The sequence below is a fragment of the Xenopus tropicalis genome, chromosome 4, assembly GCF_000004195.4.
Source record: "Xenopus tropicalis strain Nigerian chromosome 4, UCB_Xtro_10.0, whole genome shotgun sequence".
In the NCBI taxonomy this organism is placed as follows: domain Eukaryota; kingdom Metazoa; phylum Chordata; class Amphibia; order Anura; family Pipidae; genus Xenopus; species Xenopus tropicalis.
In genome coordinates this window covers 144,758,476-144,777,558 of record NC_030680.2, presented here as the reverse complement: position 1 = coordinate 144,777,558, position 19,083 = coordinate 144,758,476, and the positions used below count along the sequence as shown (strand labels likewise).

The 19,083-nt window shown below is 42.7% G+C and overlaps 1 protein-coding gene across 3 annotated transcripts in view; it reads right to left on the bottom strand.

Moving 5' to 3' along the window:
• prickle2 (prickle planar cell polarity protein 2) overlaps nt 1-19,083 on the bottom strand; it is a 231,664-nt gene that overhangs the window by 77,386 nt on the left and 135,195 nt on the right. For 2 of the 3 annotated variants that reach the window (XM_031901242.1, XM_012961769.2), the window contains one exon: nt 2,500-2,683. In XM_031901242.1, coding sequence (XP_031757102.1) covers nt 2,500-2,683 — 184 coding nt within the window. Of the gene's footprint in view, nt 1-2,499; nt 2,684-17,546; nt 18,142-19,083 lie in introns of those variants that run through there. The other variant, XM_012961768.3, reaches the window with a different exon arrangement.

Genomic DNA, 19,083 nt, shown 5'->3' with positions numbered 1-19,083 from the left:
GCAACTGCGCCTTATTCTGCCACCAAACATCCAAAGAGGCAAAAGTAAAACAATCCATCAGTTGTTGTCAAGAGATCTTTCCGTTGGTAATAATATGGGCTGGGATTTCAAAAACATGAGTTAAGCAGCGAATAGAACTCACATAGCTTAGTCCGGTGAGACCCCAGGCTGACTCTCCATGCGCAATAGTCTGCATAGCTGCACTCAACTGTACAGCCTCGGGATATGGGGCGACAGCTTGGGGTGACTCGAAGAATTATATGATTACAAAATAGACCACAAGCACCAAAAAAAATAGGAACCATCGAATTTAAAAGAGTATATATAGTATATTTATATATATATATAGGAACAAACGGAGCACACCATCCAAAAGATCAAAAGCCCTGGGTGCTGGCAAAAACAATAATAAAGAAGCAGAGAGCCGCACACACAGGGACCTTGAAAACAGATTAACCATCTATTGAAAAAGATCCGACGTTTCGAGCACTAACGATTCTCTTCTTCAGGGTTTCTCCCTGAAGAAGAGCACCGTTAGGGCTCTGGTACACGGGGAGATTAGTCGCCCGCGGCAAAACTCCCTGCTCGCGGGCGACTAATCTCCCCGAGTTGCCTTCCCCCTGCCATCCCACCGGCGAACATGTAAGTCGCCGGCGGGATGGCAGACGCGGCGGGGCGATTTCGGGAAATCGCAGAAAAAGCCTCGCGAGTCTTTTTCGGCGATCTCCCCGTGTACCAGAGCCCTTAGTGCTCGAAACGTCGGATCTTTTTCAATAAATGGTTTGCAAGGTCCCTGTGTATACGGCTCTCTGCTTATATATATATATATATATATATATATATATATATAAAATGTAAACAGTATATTAGTATAATATACATTACTGATCCCATTATCTAGAATACTTAGGACCTGGGATTTTCTGGATAACACATCTTTCCATAATTTGGATCTCCAAGTCTACTAAAAAAAATTTTTTAAACATTAATTAAACCAAATAGGATTGGTTTGCCTCCAATAAAGGATTAATTATAGCTTAGTTGGGATCAAGAAAAAAGATATTTTATTATTAGATATTCATATTTGGAAATTGAGTTATATGCTTATAATAAAGTCTATGGGAGATGGCCTTCCTGTAATTCGGAACTTTCTGGATAACAGGTTTTCAGGTAGCAGATCCCATACCTGTATAGGATCTATTATCTGGAAACCTGTTATCCAGAAAGCTCTGAATTACAGAAAGCCCATCTCCGATAGACTCCATTTTAGATAAATAATTTTCTTTTACCTGTAATAATAACACAGTACATTGTACTTGATCCCAACTAAGATATAATTACCCCTTATTGGGGGCAGAACAGCCCTATTGGGTTTATTTCATGGTTAAATGATTCCCTTTTCTCTGTAATAATAAAACAGTACCTGTACTTGATCCCAACTAAGATATAATTACCCCTTATTGGGGCAGAACAGCCCTATTGGGTTTATTTAATGGTTAAATGATTCCCTTTTCTCTGTAATAATAAAACAGTACCTGTACTTGATCCCAACTAAGATATAATTACCCCTTATTGGGGCAGAACAGCCCTATTGGGTTTATTTAATGGTTAAATGATTCCCTTTTCTCTGTAATAATAAAACAGTACCTGTACTTGATCCCAACTAAGATATATTTACACCTTATTGGGGCCAGAACAGCCCTGTTGGGTTTATTTAATGGTTAAATGATTCCCTTTTCTCTGTAATAATAAAACAGTACCTGTACTTGATCCCAACTAAGATATAATTACCCCTTATTGGGGGCAGAACAGCCCTATTGGGTTTATTTCATGGTTAAATGATTCCCTTTTCTCTGTAATAACAAAACAGAACCTGTACTTGATCCCAACTAAGATATAATTACCCCTTATTGGGGGCAGAACAGCCCTATTGGGTTTATTTAATGGTTAAATGATTCCATTTTCTCTGTAATAATAAAACAGTACTGTACTTGATCCCAACTAAGATATAATTACCCCTTATTGGGGGCAGAACAGCCCTATTGGGTTTATTTAATGGTTATGATTCCCTTTTCTCTGTAATAATAAAACAGTACCGGTACTTGATCCCAACTAAGATATAATTACCCCTTATTGGAGGTAAACTGATCCCATTGGGTTTAATTAGTGTTTAAATTATTTCTTCATAGGCTTATGGTATAGAGATCCAAATTACGGAAAAAACCCTTATCCAGAAAAACCAAGGCCCCAAGCATTCTGGATAATGGGTCTCATACGCTCAGACACCTTCAACAGCGGCCAATCAAAATCTTTTGTCCCGCCCGATCAACGAGACAACCGTTACCCAAAGCTTTTACGATCTTGGTCGTCTTGTCGATCCGCCATACACACACGGAATAGCGTACGGGCATTATAGAGATACCCCCCATAGCACCAGTGCAGACTATTGCTTGGCACCACCACACCCAAGGTTTAAAGAGAACCCAAACAAACACTTACCTGTTCTGGTTTCAGTCCGGGAGGAATCCAGGCGTATTCTTCCAGGGCGCAACCGGAGTCATCATCGGAGGTGGAATTCCTCTGAAAGTCAAACATCAGCTTGTTCATAGTTTTCTCCATTTCCAATGGCATCGCCGTGGCGCTGTGTTCCTCCCGCGGGCACTTACAATGCAGACAAATCTTCCTGCGGAAACAAGATCCTCCGTTTCATTCTGGCTGCTCAATGAATCTTAGATACCAAACTATAAACAGTGCTTCTGGCACGGCGCCTCTTGGCAAGGGAGCACTCATTCCAAGGAGCCGCTTTTGTTTGCACATGTCAATAAAGTATAAATAACCTCAATGGAACATAATCAGCATATTTCTCTCTCCCCCCTGCCCCGATACAAACTGCCGAGAGCCGGGGACGGTGATTTGACACCGATGTTTATAGGTAAAATATATCCTGCTCAGAGGTAGGAATTAAATTCCATCCATTAATTTCCTCTTTAAATACATGTTACAGTACTAAGGCTCTTGTGTTGCACAAAATTCCTGTTCTACATATGCATACATAAATTACATGTATTTATCTAACTGGGAGCTGCCATACTGTTTAATAAAGTCGCCACAGATATAGATAAGCAAAAGAAACAAGCTTTGAAAGGGACTAGGATGGAATCACAGAATTGTTTAGTAACCAATCAGAGACTACATTTCATGATTCTGTCTGCAGCAGACAGATGAAACCTAGTTTCTGATTGGTTGTTGTGTTTAGGGTTATCAACTTTTTTCATTTTTAAATATGGTGACATGAAAGGGGCGGGGCGATAATGTCACATGGGTGGGACGATTACTTTGGGGCGGGTAATGATGTTTTCATGATGTCTGGGGGTGGGATTATGACATACAGTATATGGGCAAGGATTTAACACATTGGGAAAAGTGATTGGATGCTCCAATGTGTAGATATTTCCGGGTTTCAGAGAAGCGAAGCCCAGGCAGGTTTTTCCAGTATTTGTTAATTATACCATACATTTTTGTAGTTTGTAGATTGTAAGCTCTTTTGGGCAGGGCTCCCTTCACCTCTTGTATCGGTTATTGATTGCTTTATATGTTACTCCTTGTAGAGTGTAAGCTCTTTTGGGCAGGGCTCCCTTCCCCTCCTGTATCGGTTACTGATTGCTTTATATGTTACTCCTTGTAGATTGTAAGCTCTTTTGGGCAGGGCTCCCTTCCCCTCTTGTATCGGTTACTGATTGCTTTATATGTTACTCCTTGTAGAGTGTAAGCTCTTTTGGGCAGGGCTCCCTTCCCCTCCTGTATCGGTTACTGATTGCTTTATATGTTACTCCTTGTAGATTGTAAGCTCTTTTGGGCAGGGCTCCCTTCCCCTCTTGTATCGGTTACTGATTGCTTTATATGTTACTCCTTGTAGAGTGTAAGCTCTTTTGGGCAGGGCTCCCTTCCCCTCCTGTATCGGTTACTGATTGCTTTATATGTTACTCCTTGTAGAGTGTAAGCTCTTTTGGGCAGGGCTCCCTTCACCTCTTGTATCGGTTATTGATTGCTTTATATGTTACTCCTTGTAGAGTGTAAGCTCTTTTGGGCAGGGCTCCCTTCCCCTCCTGTATCGGTTACTGATTGCTTTATATGTTACTCCTTGTAGATTGTAAGCTCTTTTGGGCAGGGCTCTCTTCACCTCTTGTATCGGTTATTGGTTGCTTTATATGTTACTCTGTATGTGCAATGTATGTAACCCACTTATTGTACAGCGATGCGGGATATGTTGGTGCTTTATAAATAAATGTTAATAATAATAATAATAATTCCCAGTTTGACGTTCAAAAATAATTAGCTGGTTGCTATGGAACCTCGTATCCTAGTTTCCAGGCCATGGTATGAATGACTGACAGGAAGTGGAACAGGAGGGCTTTAAATATTAAGACATCCAAGCCTTGGGATTAAAGTGCTTTCTTGTGAAAAAGAACCTCTTCCCCAACTTAACCCTCGATCACCCACCAAATTCCTGCCTAATCCCTTTCACACTGCCACTCTGACCCCTGCAGTCAAACAGACTTTTTTTTCCTATACAAAGAGATAATGATGATATAAAGATTATGTTGCCTTTATGTCCTGATGCTCTAGCAATGAAGTCTGTAAAATATCTTATTATTTTTTAAACAAAAAAAAAAAAAAAAGTAAATGTATTTATTGTGACTTTTGTGCCTTTTCTCATCAAACTCACCTATTTTTGCTGCAATAATAGAAAAACTAGACCTTAATGGTTTGTTAGGGTTTCCTTCCTCTCCCCCCATTAGCACCACTATTCTCTTTAGTGATCATTTGGCTACAGCTGCTCAGAGTTTGGCTAGGAAAACAAATTTTCATCTCAAACAGGAGACTCTCCAGCAGCGTTTAATCAGAAAGTGCACCCCTGGGACCCGACTCATGAGCAAGGTCACTCATTTATCTGCACTGCTGAGAAAATTACCTTGGAAACACTTTGTCAGTGAGAAATCTGGCTGCTTGGGCTTTGAGGCCACTAGGATGCACTCAGATGGCACACAGGGCATTTTGACTGCCCTCCCTTAGGAATTTATATGAATCAAATTCAACAGACAGGGGTGGGGCAGGCAATACACCCACATAGGAAAGGCCTAAGCTCTCCCAAGAAATCAGGCAAACTAACCAATGGCTGCTAGCCTGACCAACTAAAGGTGGCCATACAAAGGCCGATTCTAGCTGCCGATATCGTTCCCTTAGACCGATTCGGCAGCTAATCGGCCCGTGTATGGGCACTAACGACGGGCTTGCCCGACCCATATCTGGCCTGAAATCGGGCAGGTATTCATTGGACAGGTTAAAAAATTTTATTGGATCAGAGACCGCATCAGCTCCCGAGCCGACTTGGCCCATACCTGTACCCCAGGGCCAAACGACTGAATTAGTCTGGATTCTCCCGATAACGCCCACCCGTAGGTGGGGATATCGGGAGAAGATCCGGTCGCTTGACGACATTGCCAAGCTAGTGGACCTGAAGGCGTATGGCCACCTTTACCTCGGATAGGGTCACAAGCAGGCCTGGACTGGCAAATTCTGGGTTCTGGCAAATGCCAGACGGGTTGCCATAGACCAGGGGTCCCCAACCTTTCTTACTCGTGAGCCACAGTCAAATGTAAAAAGACTTGGAGAGCAACACAAGCACCATAAAAGTTCATGGAGGAGCCAAATAAGGGCTGTGATTGGCTATTAGGCAGCCTCTATGCACCCTATCAGCTTACAGGGGCTTTATTTGGTTGGATATCTTGTTTTTATTCAACCAAAACTTGCCCCCAAGTCAGGAATTCAAAAATAACTCCCTGGTTTGGGGGCACTGAGAGCAACATCCAAGGGGTTGGGGAGCAACATGTTGCCCCTGAGCCACTGGTTGGGGATCACTGCCATAGATAGTCACTATTAAATGGGTTGTTGGGTGGCTGGTTAGGCCTGTGTGTACTTGAAATGTCAGGGCCTATTCTGAGTCCAAGTCTGGGCCTGGTCCCAAAAGTCACCCATGTGGCCCTTGAGTTCCCATTCTGTTCCACCAAAGGGGCACCAAATCTAGCTCCCTTATTTATAAATGCAAAACAAGAGGTTAATCATGAACTTCCATTGCTGCAGAATTCACATGAGACATGCCATTCCTGAATACAAGACCCACTATTAATATAGTTAATTAGTGATTGTGTTTAACAAATAGAACGAACGCTAAGCAAATTTACACAGATGCCAGGGCTTATTCACTGCATTGTGAAGCAGGTACAGGGAAGAACCGTAAAATTAAATCTGGCCATAACCCCCGCTCCTCTGGGGAGGTCACTAAACAACAATATCTTAGCACCAATGGGTCACATGACCAGATATTGAAGCCTGTCTAATAGATTTCTGGTTAAATATTGGTTGGACAGGCGGCCCAAAGGGAACCGTACACGGGCAAATAAGCTAATAAAGGGACTGAGTTGCTTTTATTGGCCAATGCAAGGTCAGCATAAATATCCTTATAAACATGACTGATGAGGATAAAGTTCCTTTACGTAACAAGTCTCTCCCCCAGTGACAGTTAGAGAATGTCAGAATGCCACATAAATGCTGTTTGCTTAATGCCCCTTTTAGCTTTGCCTTGAAATGTGGTAATAGGTCTCACAGGGAGACATCAGAACAGAACCAGGAATCGGGCGTCGGAAGGAAGCAGCCCCTGTTTCACTTATCTGCACATCCAGGGTTACATTGCTGCAGGGGTTAATTAAAGGGCTGACTCAGCAGAATATCCCTAGAGTTTATTAATAATTATCCTGTCAAGGTGTTATTGGTATTATTGGGGAGGGGGGCAGAGACCTGCATTGCAATATAAAATGATCCACGTTCAGCTGTATATACAGGGTAAATACAATGTGAGACGATTCTACACAACGGGGACCTTCTTATTCTCTTATATAGGGCAGTGTTTGGGGGTTCAATATATGGACAGCTGCCTCTTTTCCCCAGAACAGCTTCTGGAAGAAAGAATGAGATACAGCAGGTATAGGAAAGTCCTGTATCTGGCATTCAGCGAAGATGGCAGCGTCACGTCGATGACGTTTCCCGAAGTCTGACATGACTGCTGCAGCCGAGGATAAGAAACTTACACGGATTCACCCTGAGTGCAGGCATTGTGGTAGTGAGATGCGCAACGCTGCCCCCAAATGATAACCAATTGCACGTGGTTACATGTTACTACATGCTCTGTGTAAGAGAAGCTTCTGGTTTCTTTAAATAGAAAAAGAACACACAAGATCCATTCACGGAACAAAAACGGCTACAGATTGTAAGCCTTGCACATACGTATATACAGGTATAGGACCCGTTATCCAGAACGCTCGGGACCAAGGGTATTCCGGATAAGGGGTCTTTCCGTAATTTGGATCTCCATACCTTAAGTCTACTAAAAAATCAATAAAACTTTAATTAAACCCAGTAGGATTGTTTTGCATCCAGTAAGGATTATTTATATCTTAGTTGGGATCAATTACAAGGTACTGTTTTATTATTACAGAGAAAAGGGAATCATTTAACCATTAAATAAACCCAATAGGGCTGTTCTGCCCCCAATAAGGGGTAATAATATCTTAGTTGGGATCAAGTACAGGTACTGTTTTATTATTACAGAGAAAAGGGAATCATTTAACCATTAAATAAACCCAATAGGGCTGTTCTGCCCCCAATAAGGGGTAATTATATCTTAGTTGGGATCAATTACAAGGTACTGTTTTATTACTACAGAGAAAAAATCTGAATTATTTGATTAAAATGGAGTCTATGGGAGACAGGCTTTCCGTAATTCGGAGCTTTCTGTATAACAGGTTTCCGGATAAGGGGTCCGATACATGTATCAATATAACTAATTTGGGTAAAACTACCCTAAATATCCTATCTCACCATAAATGTTTATACAGACAACTAGGAGCTGCCATGTTGCTTTCATCAAACATCAGCCACAAACAAGACATACAGCAAACAGCACTCGTGTGTAATGAATGTTTAGTGCAAACCATATTCTATCCCTCATAGAAGGCACAAAGTTTTCCCAGGTGTGGTAGCCCGTAGCAACAAGATGTTAAAAAGTAAACAGGTGACCATTAAATGCTGTCGATTGGTTGCTATAGGTGATTAGTCCTCTAGCAAACTTTGGACCTACCATAATATAATCCCCTTTACAACCAAATGGGAGCATTTACACCTGTGTAAAACACAAATATATGTTCTCTGCACACAATAGGGCTCATTTATATCCACAAGTGCAATTTCGAGCACAATCACAATAAGCACTCACCCCAAATCCCCCCCTAACTGGCCTTCAGGCTGGGCCCCCTTAGCCCATAACAAGGTTACAGATATATAGAAACATTGGGGTAACAGTCACCCTGCTATAGTTCCAGGGGTACCCAGGGCACAAATAAGCACTCACCCCAAATCCCCCCCCTAACTGGCCTTCAGGCTGGGCCCCCTTAGCCCATAACAAGGTTACAGATATATAGAAACATTGGGGTCACCCTGCTATAGTTCCAGGGGTACCCAGGGCACAAATAAGCACTCACCCCAAATCCCCCCCTAACTGGCCTTCAGGCTGGGCCCCCTTAGCCCATAACAAGGTTACAGATATATAGAAACATTGGGGTCACCCTGCTATAGTTCCAGGGGTACCCAGGGCACTAATAAGGTATCTCTAAGCTGCTTTGCTGGGGTCCTGATTTTGATTCCAGCCAGGACACTATCTGTAAGGAGTCTGTATGTTACCCCCATTCCATATACAGTATACATTATACAATGAGTTGTGCCCTGGTAGTTTACTTCTTATTAAAAAGGGAAAATAATTAGGATATATTTTACCCTAAGTAGCCAAACAATGGATTCAGCTGAGTAAGCCGAGCAAGAAAACCAGTGTCCTATTTTACCCTTGGATTGGATTTTCCATTTAGGGATTATAGCACATAATGTACTGTAGGAACAGTGCAGAGCTATAGTTTCCCCCCATGGAGTTCTGCCAAACTCTCCCATTTCCTGCATTTCGTCAGATCTAAAATACACACAGACCCCCAAATGCATGCTGGGTGTCTGGTTTGTATTCAGCCTGTCAGAGGGGCTTAGGGGGGAAAAATATGCCCTGGGCTGTTACCTTAACGAATGATCTACTTGCAGTTTCACGTGAATTCCTCAATTAATCAGCTCCTATGGAAATAGCTCTGCACTACGGCAGGGTGATACATCTGCAAGAGGCAGAACCAGCAGTGCAGAAAGGGACAGACAGTAACTGCTTTTGATAGCAATTACATTTACAAATAACTTTGAAATCCTGTTTAAACGAACAAGGAAGTTACGAGAGTGCAAAGAAACCCCTCCCCGTAATGGGGAGTTTTATGGTCAGACAGACTCACAGGCAAACACTATGGCAACTCCAAGCTATTTACTTCGACAATAAACCCGGGTCAGGAGGGTTGAGGAGTATTTGGGGACGCCACAAAGCAAGAAGTGGGTGGAGATTTTTGGGGGTTCAAATAAGTTTTGGGTGGGTTGGAGTTTAATTGGCAGTCCCCTCACCCCTTTAAAACCCCAAGAACACACAATGTTCATACAGGGGCCGATTCTAGCTGCCGATATCGGTACCTTAGACCAACTTGGCAGCTTATCGGGCCGTGTATGGGCATTAATGACAGGCCTGCCCGACCCATATCTGGCCTGAAATTGGGTAGATATCGATTGGGCAGGTTTAAAAATTTAGTCGGATCAGGGACAGCATCGGCTCGTTGATGTGGCCCCCGAAACGACTGCGCCTATGCCTGTAGTTCTAATTCGATCATTTGGCCCCAGGGCCCAATATTGCCCACCTGTAGGTGGGGATATTGGGAGAAGATCAGCTCGCTTGGTGACCTCGCCAAGCAAGCGGATCTCAACGTGTATGGCCACCTTAAATTCGCATTCTGCTTGGCATTAAGCTGCGGGCTTCTACATTTAAATGGACCATTAGTAGTCAATGGAAACATTTGGGTTATGGTCAGGGGAAAAGGCCTGTAATTGCCCTTGAAATGATTTTCTGCCCGGCTAAAGTGATGAGTTCTGGGATGAGAGACCTTCAGCGTTATACAGTTTATCGCCATCTGAAGCATTTCCCTTAGACCTTTGGCCCCCACAATGTGCACTTGCCTCTGGGTGAGTCTATGGGCCGGTAACTAAAATAGAAAGGAATCTCACAGCAGTGGGCACACTGTACTGCAGCCAAGGCACTTGACAAGCTTGAGGGGCATTTGGCCAGCTGAAAGCCCAAGTCATACATGTTTTTTACATGGAAAAATGTGAGCGTTAATGAGTTAAGTGTTAGTATGTCCCAGAGGGAATCCAAAAAACTTCTTTGTAGGAGAACCTGGTGCCATGGAATTATGCCCCTGAACATATCTATACTTATGCAAAGAGCTCAAATGGCACCTTGGAAGTTCTGCCTGTGGCACACACAGCTCACAAACCTTAGGAACAGCCGTCACAAACACCACCCGCCATTGGCACAGCATTTCCCATGCCTGACAATCCATTGCAACAAATACAACTTTAGGTAGAAATCTCTGCAAGTGTTCCAGTGGCTAAATTGAATGAAGTAGCCTAAAACGCGTGCTGGATCATAAATCACCTACAATACAGCAATGGTAACCTTCTCGTTATAATTAAGCACAACCCCATTAAACAAGAGGGCTCATGCTGTTAGTCATTACTAATGTCATCAACTATTTATAAAGCACCAATGTATTTGGCAACACAACAGAATGAAAGTAGGGCGCATGCAAATACATAGAGACACAAGGAGGGAACAGGACCAAGAAGCAAACAAGTGGAGCAAGTTGGAGGTGGAGCAAGGTGGACATTTTGGAAAATTGCATTTATGAGGCTCTGATGGATATATTTTTTCAACCAATTTACTATGTTGGCCACATACTGGCCAATTTGTTGACAGTTTAATCGCTACAAATCTCTCTTTTGAAAGCTATAGAGAAGTGAATTGCCATGATGATCCCTTAAGGTGGCCATACACGGGCCGATTGTAGCTGTCGATATCGGCCCCTTCGGCAGCTTATCGCCCCGTGTAGGGGCAGAAATGACAGCCATACCCAACTGATATCTGGCCTGAAATTGGCCAGATATCGATCGGACAGGTTAAAATATTTAGTCGAATAGGGACCGCATCGGCTCGTTGATGTGGTCCCCGAACTGACTGCCCCATTGCCGCCATTATAATTCAATCATTTGGCCCCAGGGCCAAACGATCAAATTAGCCTACATGTTCCCCAATATCGCCCACCCGTAGGTGGGGATATTGGGAGAAGATCTGCTCGCTTGGCGACCTCGCCAAGTGTGCGGATCTTCACGTGTATGGCCACCTTTACACCTCGCCCAATCTTCTTGGGCCTTTTGAACAATCATCTGCAGAACACCATTCCATCAGTCAAGTCACTCCTTTAGAGGCCCAACATATGGACCTAAGATGATGGAAAGGAGTGGAAAACAACAGAATTGCATGGCCCTATTGGCCAATGTGTGGCTATTTCTGTATCTGCAGGTATCAAGTTCTTTGGTGATCCTCTCATTAGTTTTGCATATCGTTTAGCCATAGGATGATTTACTACTGAACGATACTGTGTTTGTTGATGAACTATGTATCTATTAGTTCTATGAACACATAATGGGATATTAAAATACACGGTTGGACTAGATGCTTTACAGTATATTGGCTATTCATTTTCCCTGCTGGAACTGTATTATCACAGGCAAAAGACGACAAACTAGTGCTAGCATGTGAGCAGCAAATGAAATAACTACCCAGGGCTACAGCACAATGACAGATTAATAAATTTCATTCTGACTGGGACTAGGACTCATATGTTCCCTGGATAATGATATGTTCTCAAGTGATGAGTGAAGGAAATTTAGGCCTAACCAGATTTTCTGTTGTCGCAGCAAATAAGATGCTGACTCTATGATCCTTTGGAAATGGGATTCCCATGCAACTCACATATATGACTAATTATATATAGATATAAATCTGCCCTCTACTGCTAGGACTAGGGTTAGGTGTCTGACCCAACTATACTCTTAAGGTCCCCATACACCTTAAGATCTGCTCGCTTGGCGATGTCGCTAAGCGAGAGGACCTTCTCCCGATATTCCCCACCTACGGGTGGGCGATATCGGGAGAATCCAGGCTAATTCAAATTATAACTACAGGTATAGGCAAAGTTGGTCTGTGGACCGCATCAACGAGACAATGCGGTCCCCGATCCGACTAGATTTTTAAACCTGCCCGATTGAGATCTGGCCGATTCTGGTCGGGCAGCCCCGTCGGTAGTGCTCATACACGGGCTGATTAGCTGCCGAATTGGTCCAATATCAGCAGCTAGAATGGGCCCGTGTATGGGCACCTTAACTCTATGGGAGGTTATCCATGGATTGCGCCAGGCCCTAGAGTCACGCTGAGCATACATGGTAAGATTCGCTTAACTGGCGAGGTCACCAAATGAGTGGATCTTTCCACTGAAGTAATCCAATGGTTTGGCCCTCAAGAGTAAAACAATGGGAATAGGAGCTGTCAGAGCAAGGACTACCTCAATGAGGCAATGCGGTCCCCGATACAAAGGGAAAATCAAACATCCCGATCGACACCTGGTCAATTTTCGGGCAGGTAACGGTTGGGTAGGCCAATTGGGGGTCCCATTACACAGGCAGATAAGCTGTTGAATCAGTCTGAAGGACTCAAATCGGCAGCTTAAATGTTTCCGTGTATGGTCTCCTTTATATTTACAGTTAACTGATTGCAGTCACTGAAAAGCACTGAGGAATATGTGTTAGCAATATCCTGTAAATAAAACATTAAAAAAGGGGCTAGTTGGGAAAGATGGGAGCAGGTAGACAGGCGGGCACCTTGGATATCACTAATAATATCCCAAGGGATGTTGATCACTAAGCAGATAATTGGCTGATGGCGTATGTGTCTGGGGAGCTCATATCATCACAGTCAAATTCTGGCTAAATCGAATGTGTCACACAAGCTCTTCATTAAATGCCTTGAAACAAGCTGAAAAATTGGTTTCACGACAGCTACAGTAGCCCATGTGGGGGGGGGGGGGGAAATGTCATCTCATTTACTCAATGTTATGCCCCACGTCCTAGAAAGACATTTAGCTGCCGAAGGATAACCTTCCCAACAGAGATAGGAATTCCAAGCCTCTTAAAAATAAGACACATGGCACCAGAACTCCAACAAAACTGTCCTGTGACATCGAGAACTTCAAAGGAACGTCTGCTCTTGTGTCACGTAGGGCAACAAAATGACTGAGAGTGGCCCTGATTGGCTTAAATAGTGCTTTCTTTTGAATGTTTTTAAATTCCAAAAATGGGCTGCATTGGGGCTAATGATTTTGAGTATGTAATCACAATTAAGTTATGTTTAAAAATGACCCAAGGGCCTGTTGGATCACTAGAATTCTTCCACAAAAACTATAAACAAATAGCCCAAAACGCCTACCAGTTTCTGTTCTATCCCAATGCAACTGTACAAGGCACAGGGAAGTTGTAATTCTCATGCCTCCCGGTCTACCCTCTGATTAAAAAGCCCCCACAATGCCCTCTAACCACAAGCGGCGTATGCAACATGGCAGAAGAAGGGTGGCTGGGGAGGCGTATGAGCCTGGCAGCAACATTTATTATGGGCTAGAGTGGTGACAGTCTCTGGAGGAGAAAACCAATCAATAGAGTGTTGCAGCAGTCAATATGTGACATGATGAGAGAGTAAAATTTAATTTTGTTGGCGTCTTCTGTGATGAATGCTTGTATTTTAGAATTATTCCATAGGTGAAAGTGACATCATTTAGTTATTGATTGGACGGAGAAGTGAAGGAGAGGGCAGAATCAAAAATAACCCCAAGGTACTGGACCTGGGGAAAGGGGGTGACAAGTTTTATTTACAGCAGTGCCTGGGCATCCACACAGAAATGGCTGACAAACAAAAACTGATCTGGGTTGGCTTGAGATTAGGAAAGGAGATATACATTTGAGTATTATGAGTATAGTGGGGGTATCTGAAACCACATCAGTTAACGAGTTTGCAAAGGGAGTATAGAAAGAGAATAAAAGGGGACCTAGGACAGAGCCTTGAGGAACCCCAACAGAAAGAGTTAAAGGGAGAAGATGACGTTCCACTGCAGGAGACATGGAAGAGCAATGTAATAGATAAGAGAAAACCAGCATAGGGCACAAAGGCCAAGAGAATCAAGAGGAGGAAAGGGTGATCGCTGGTGTCAAAAGCTGCTGAGAGATGAAGGAGTATTAATAAGGAGAAGGGGTTTGGGCTTTTGCAGAGAGCAGGTCATGGGCGAGTCACGTTACAGTTCCTGTGGAATGCGGTGGCCGAAAACCAGATTGCGAGACATGACCAGAGCGTTTGGCATATCCATTGCTTCTATGCATAAAGCATTCTTTAACTTATATCATCAATATAGCGAAACATAATGTGATTAAAGTTGTTTTTACGACCTAGCAAGAACAAAACGGATAACGGTTCCCTAGATACGCAATCACTTTGCATTATACATGAATTCCTTTTGGGATTTATATTCTTTAGTTCATTCGGCAACTTGGTTATACAGAGATCCCCATAGCAAGCCAACACTCGAGTATGCCCAACATGCATAACTACAACTCCCTTTGGCTGGGACTGTCAGTTTAACAAGAGCTCGGGGGAGCAGGATGGATATCCTGGTGTATATCCTATAAATAATGACCAAATGCAACACAATATATTATGTCCTTTGTATTTGTATCTACATTTTGACTTCATTGGGCAAATACTCTTTCTGCCCTTCCCCACAAACAGCCCTGGTACTACGCATTTAAGCCCTCAACTGATTCCAAGAAACAATGATTTGATAGTTCTAAAACTGGAACATTCTGCTCATTATTTGGGGGAACCAGACTGAACAAACCAGAGTGAGAGAGAGTCCATGCAGAAGAATGAAAGAACCTGACCTCATTAGGCAGAATCACCACTCTGTAACGAGTAGTTCCTATTACTTAAGTGATATAAACAAGTCACCAATTATCCATAACGGAAACACATTATGGACATGACCTGACCTTCTAATATTTATTGGGTTTTGCTTTATGAGATTCCAAGATATTGAAGACCCGGTAAAAATATAAGGTGCCAAACGCAACCCGTAGCTGTGCACAACATTGCCTTAGTCAACTGCTCCCAATGCAGAAATAATATCCTCATAACATTACGCTCCATATTGATATTATAGTGCCTGTGCATCCTGGAAATGAAATACTTTTAATCTATGTGCACGGAGCTTGGCCATTAGCACAGCCATTGGGGAGCAATTCAACAATTCATGAACCTATCATGCTATAATAGAAATAAGATGGATTAAAAATGACAGCAACTTAAATGTTTTCATAAATAAACGTTGCATAAGTTCTGTCTGGGGACTTTAATTTACAAAGGTGCGTGGAGACGGCCCGGAGCATTATTCACTCGTTACAGGCAATAAGGTTTTACGGCACGGTGCATTAATGATATACTGTAGAGAGTGAATTTAATAAGGTGTTGGCCAATCTATCATGGGAACCCTCTCTACAGCAGGGCCATTTGGACGCTCATTGTTTTACCAAATGTTCAATAGGATATTCATTAGGGAGAAGAGAATATTCCCTTCCAAGGTATTGAAAGAAGAAGACAATTGACTTCATCTTGACTTGAGGCAATCTCAATCAGGCAAGTTCTATCACAGAAACACTACCATGAGTAGATATAGATGCCTTATGCCTACACGTTGTTTCTATTAGCTGGAGATGTGATTAGAACTGAGAATTCTCTCTCAGGGACACGCCGGTGCCAACTCCGCTGAAGCCAAGTGACAACAGAAGGCTGGAATACATGATTGGATCTTATCGGTAGAATGATTGGAAGCAGACAGCCGAGTGAGAATGTGCATGCTTTCTATTCTCTCGGCAGGGGATCCCTGAAGTCACGTAGATGCCAGTGTGGCCTTCCATATGCAGGTTATCGTTTGATCAGCAAATTGCCCCCTATAATTGGTCACATATTATATTAAAGAGTTCCCTTTCGTTGTTTTTTCTTTAAATCATTTGAACACATGGGAGACATTTCCTCCTCTCAAGCGGGATTCCAACTGGATTCCTTCTGTTTTCCATCTACCATCAAGCTCATCTTCCACGTAAAGACCCTACACAAGTTAAATGAGCCTTACGGCTATGCAGTTCTATGTGGGTGGATCTCGCCCTTTGCTTTTTTATAAGCTTTTTAGTGTCCCGGAGGCATGGATTTTATAGCAATTATGCTACATTAGCAGAATAACCCAGGGTATTCTAGATAGTTTGAGTACCCACAAGTCAACATTAAGCCTCATTCAAGGCTTGCTAATAAGCCATATATCCCAGCAGGGTATAGGGACCATGAGAAATGTATCAAACTTGGTAATGTGCAAATGGGAACCTGCCAATATTAAATACCATTGCACTATACAACATTGCGCGTGAATGAAAATACAGGCTTGTAAAGCACAGAAATCAATTAACGGCAGTCATTAAACCTCCTAACGTTTGAGGAAAAAAGCTTATTATACAGCAATTTAGGGACAGCTGGCAGGTGGTCTCATCAGAAAAATTTTGAGACCCCCTCATATGTGTGAAAAAAATAAAGAACGTGCATCTGATAATAATAAGATGTTTAAATTGATAATGATCTTAATTACAATAGCAGTTTCTTTTGCAAGGACCTACAGTGCGTGTTCCTGCCAATTAGAGAGACTTTCCAATTACAAATGGAACGACGCATTTTAAATAATAAAGTGCTAAATGATCTGTCTGGAACGGCAGTCAGAAATAAATGAAATATGCAGAAGCTTCTCCATATAAACAATCGTGGGGGGGGGACATGGCATCTGCCTTGAATAATGAATCACTTATTTCTCTACCGGCTCTAATCCACTGTGGTTAATGAAGGCTCAGTTGGCCACTAACACAGATCCAAATCCTTCATACAAAAGGAAGGAGTAAGTGGATTAGTATCTGTACACAGGCATGGGTCATTCCGATGAGCCCGGCAGCTGCTTCTAGCAAAAGACTAATTGCCGTAACTCTCTAAAAATAATGGACTCTGGGGGGGTGGTGGTGGTGGAGGAAATAGAAAAGTGGGTGCTGCAGACCCATCTACAGTGACAATGGCATAGCAATTGCGTAGCACTCTATATATAAAACTATACATAGGTGACACCCTATAAACGTAACCTATCTAGGTATTTGGATACAATGTCTATGGCTTAATCTGTATCATATTAATATCATATAAATAGCATTAAAAGCCATATCTAGTAAGCTTGTACAGCGCTGCGTACCCTTGTGGTGCTTTATAAATAAAGTTATACATAAATACATATATATATATGTATGCCTGCTATATGCATGAAGGTTTCAGGCTGAGTTCCTACCTATTCCCAGTCCGGCTGAAGACCCCAGGTTGCAGGGAGTAGCTGCCAGATCCTCAAGCTCCTTAGTTTTTACAGTTTGATTCTCTTTTCCATGTTGCCGGCACAACAAACATCTCGGCTGTGCACAGGGGACACAAGGGGGTTACCTCTGCTCTCCCAGCATGACAGACCCAGGGACAGTTGAAATGAGCAGCCGGCTTTAGTCAAAGCCTCTCCAAGCAGCCCCGCACACCGAGCATTGTGCTGGCTGGAAGCGAATGTGTTCTGTTGAGAAGCATCAGCAGTAGAGAGTGATTCCTGCCCTCTTTGGAGAAGGCTGTGCTGTTTAAAGGGTCTCTTTCAGAACCACAGCTTTGTTTTGCCTTTTTTTTTTTTTTGTTCACCCCCCTTTTTTCAAATCCAGCACACCCCTGGGCTCAAAGCTCTCTTCCAAATGGCCCCTTTGTAGCAAAGGCAACGTTAGGTCCAATTTGCTCTCCAAGATCTTGTAAAGGAAATATTCAGCCCCATGAAGTTTAATTGCCAGCTCGCTGTGTGAGTCAGGATCCTATTCTGTAGCAGCCTTCCCATCTCCGGAATACTAATGCCTCCCAGTGATGTCAGCAAGTGAGAGTCGGCTCTGGGACACTCTCAATTGTCACTGGCCCCCCCCCCCCCCCCCGGCTCATATCATTCATTTACATGTAAATCAGACTTTCCTAACAAATCAATAGCCCCCACTTCCCTGCCCCCCAGGGCGTTAAACACAAACAAAAACCGCTTTGGCTTCTATTTGTAATAAACATTTGGCAAAGGCAGTAAAGAGGCTCATTTTTTATTTTACTGCAGGAACTCCCAGCAGTTTGGTAGCTGACCAAATACTCTCCATAACTCGGATAGAGGTGCTAAATATAATTGTAACCCCTTTGCTCCATACGATGCAGGGAACTGGCAGAAAAGAAAGGGTGTCCTACCTAAAGCCATTCAGCTACTGATGTAGCTGTAGTTAGTTGTAGCTAATGTCTGAAACCCACTTATTGTACAGCACTGCGGAATATGTTGGCGCTTTATAAATAAATGTTAATAATAATAATAATAATATAATATATAATAATGAACATTAGCCCATGCATCTTGAATGTTAGCCCATGTTCGGCCAATGAGTTTATCTGGCTAAAACATGGCATTTGTGTACATTAACACCTTCCCCAGTGTATAATACTCTGCCTATAGCTGTCCAGCTGCTGTTGAACTATAAGTCCCCGAACCCTTTTGTGTATTTATGTAGCATGTCTCTCTTTATATACATTAATATACATTAAGGGGCAGAGTTATCAAAATGTGAGTTTAGAGCGTAATACAAAAACACTCACCCACGTTCTATTCATTCCTATGGGATTTTTAGAAGTGTATTTATCAATGGGTGAAAGTTAGAACTCACCATTTGATAAATATGCTTCTAAAAATGCCATAGGAATAAATAGAATGTGGGTGAGTTTATTTGTATTTAGCTCTAAACTCACATTTTGATTAATCTGCCCCTATTAGTACAGAAAAG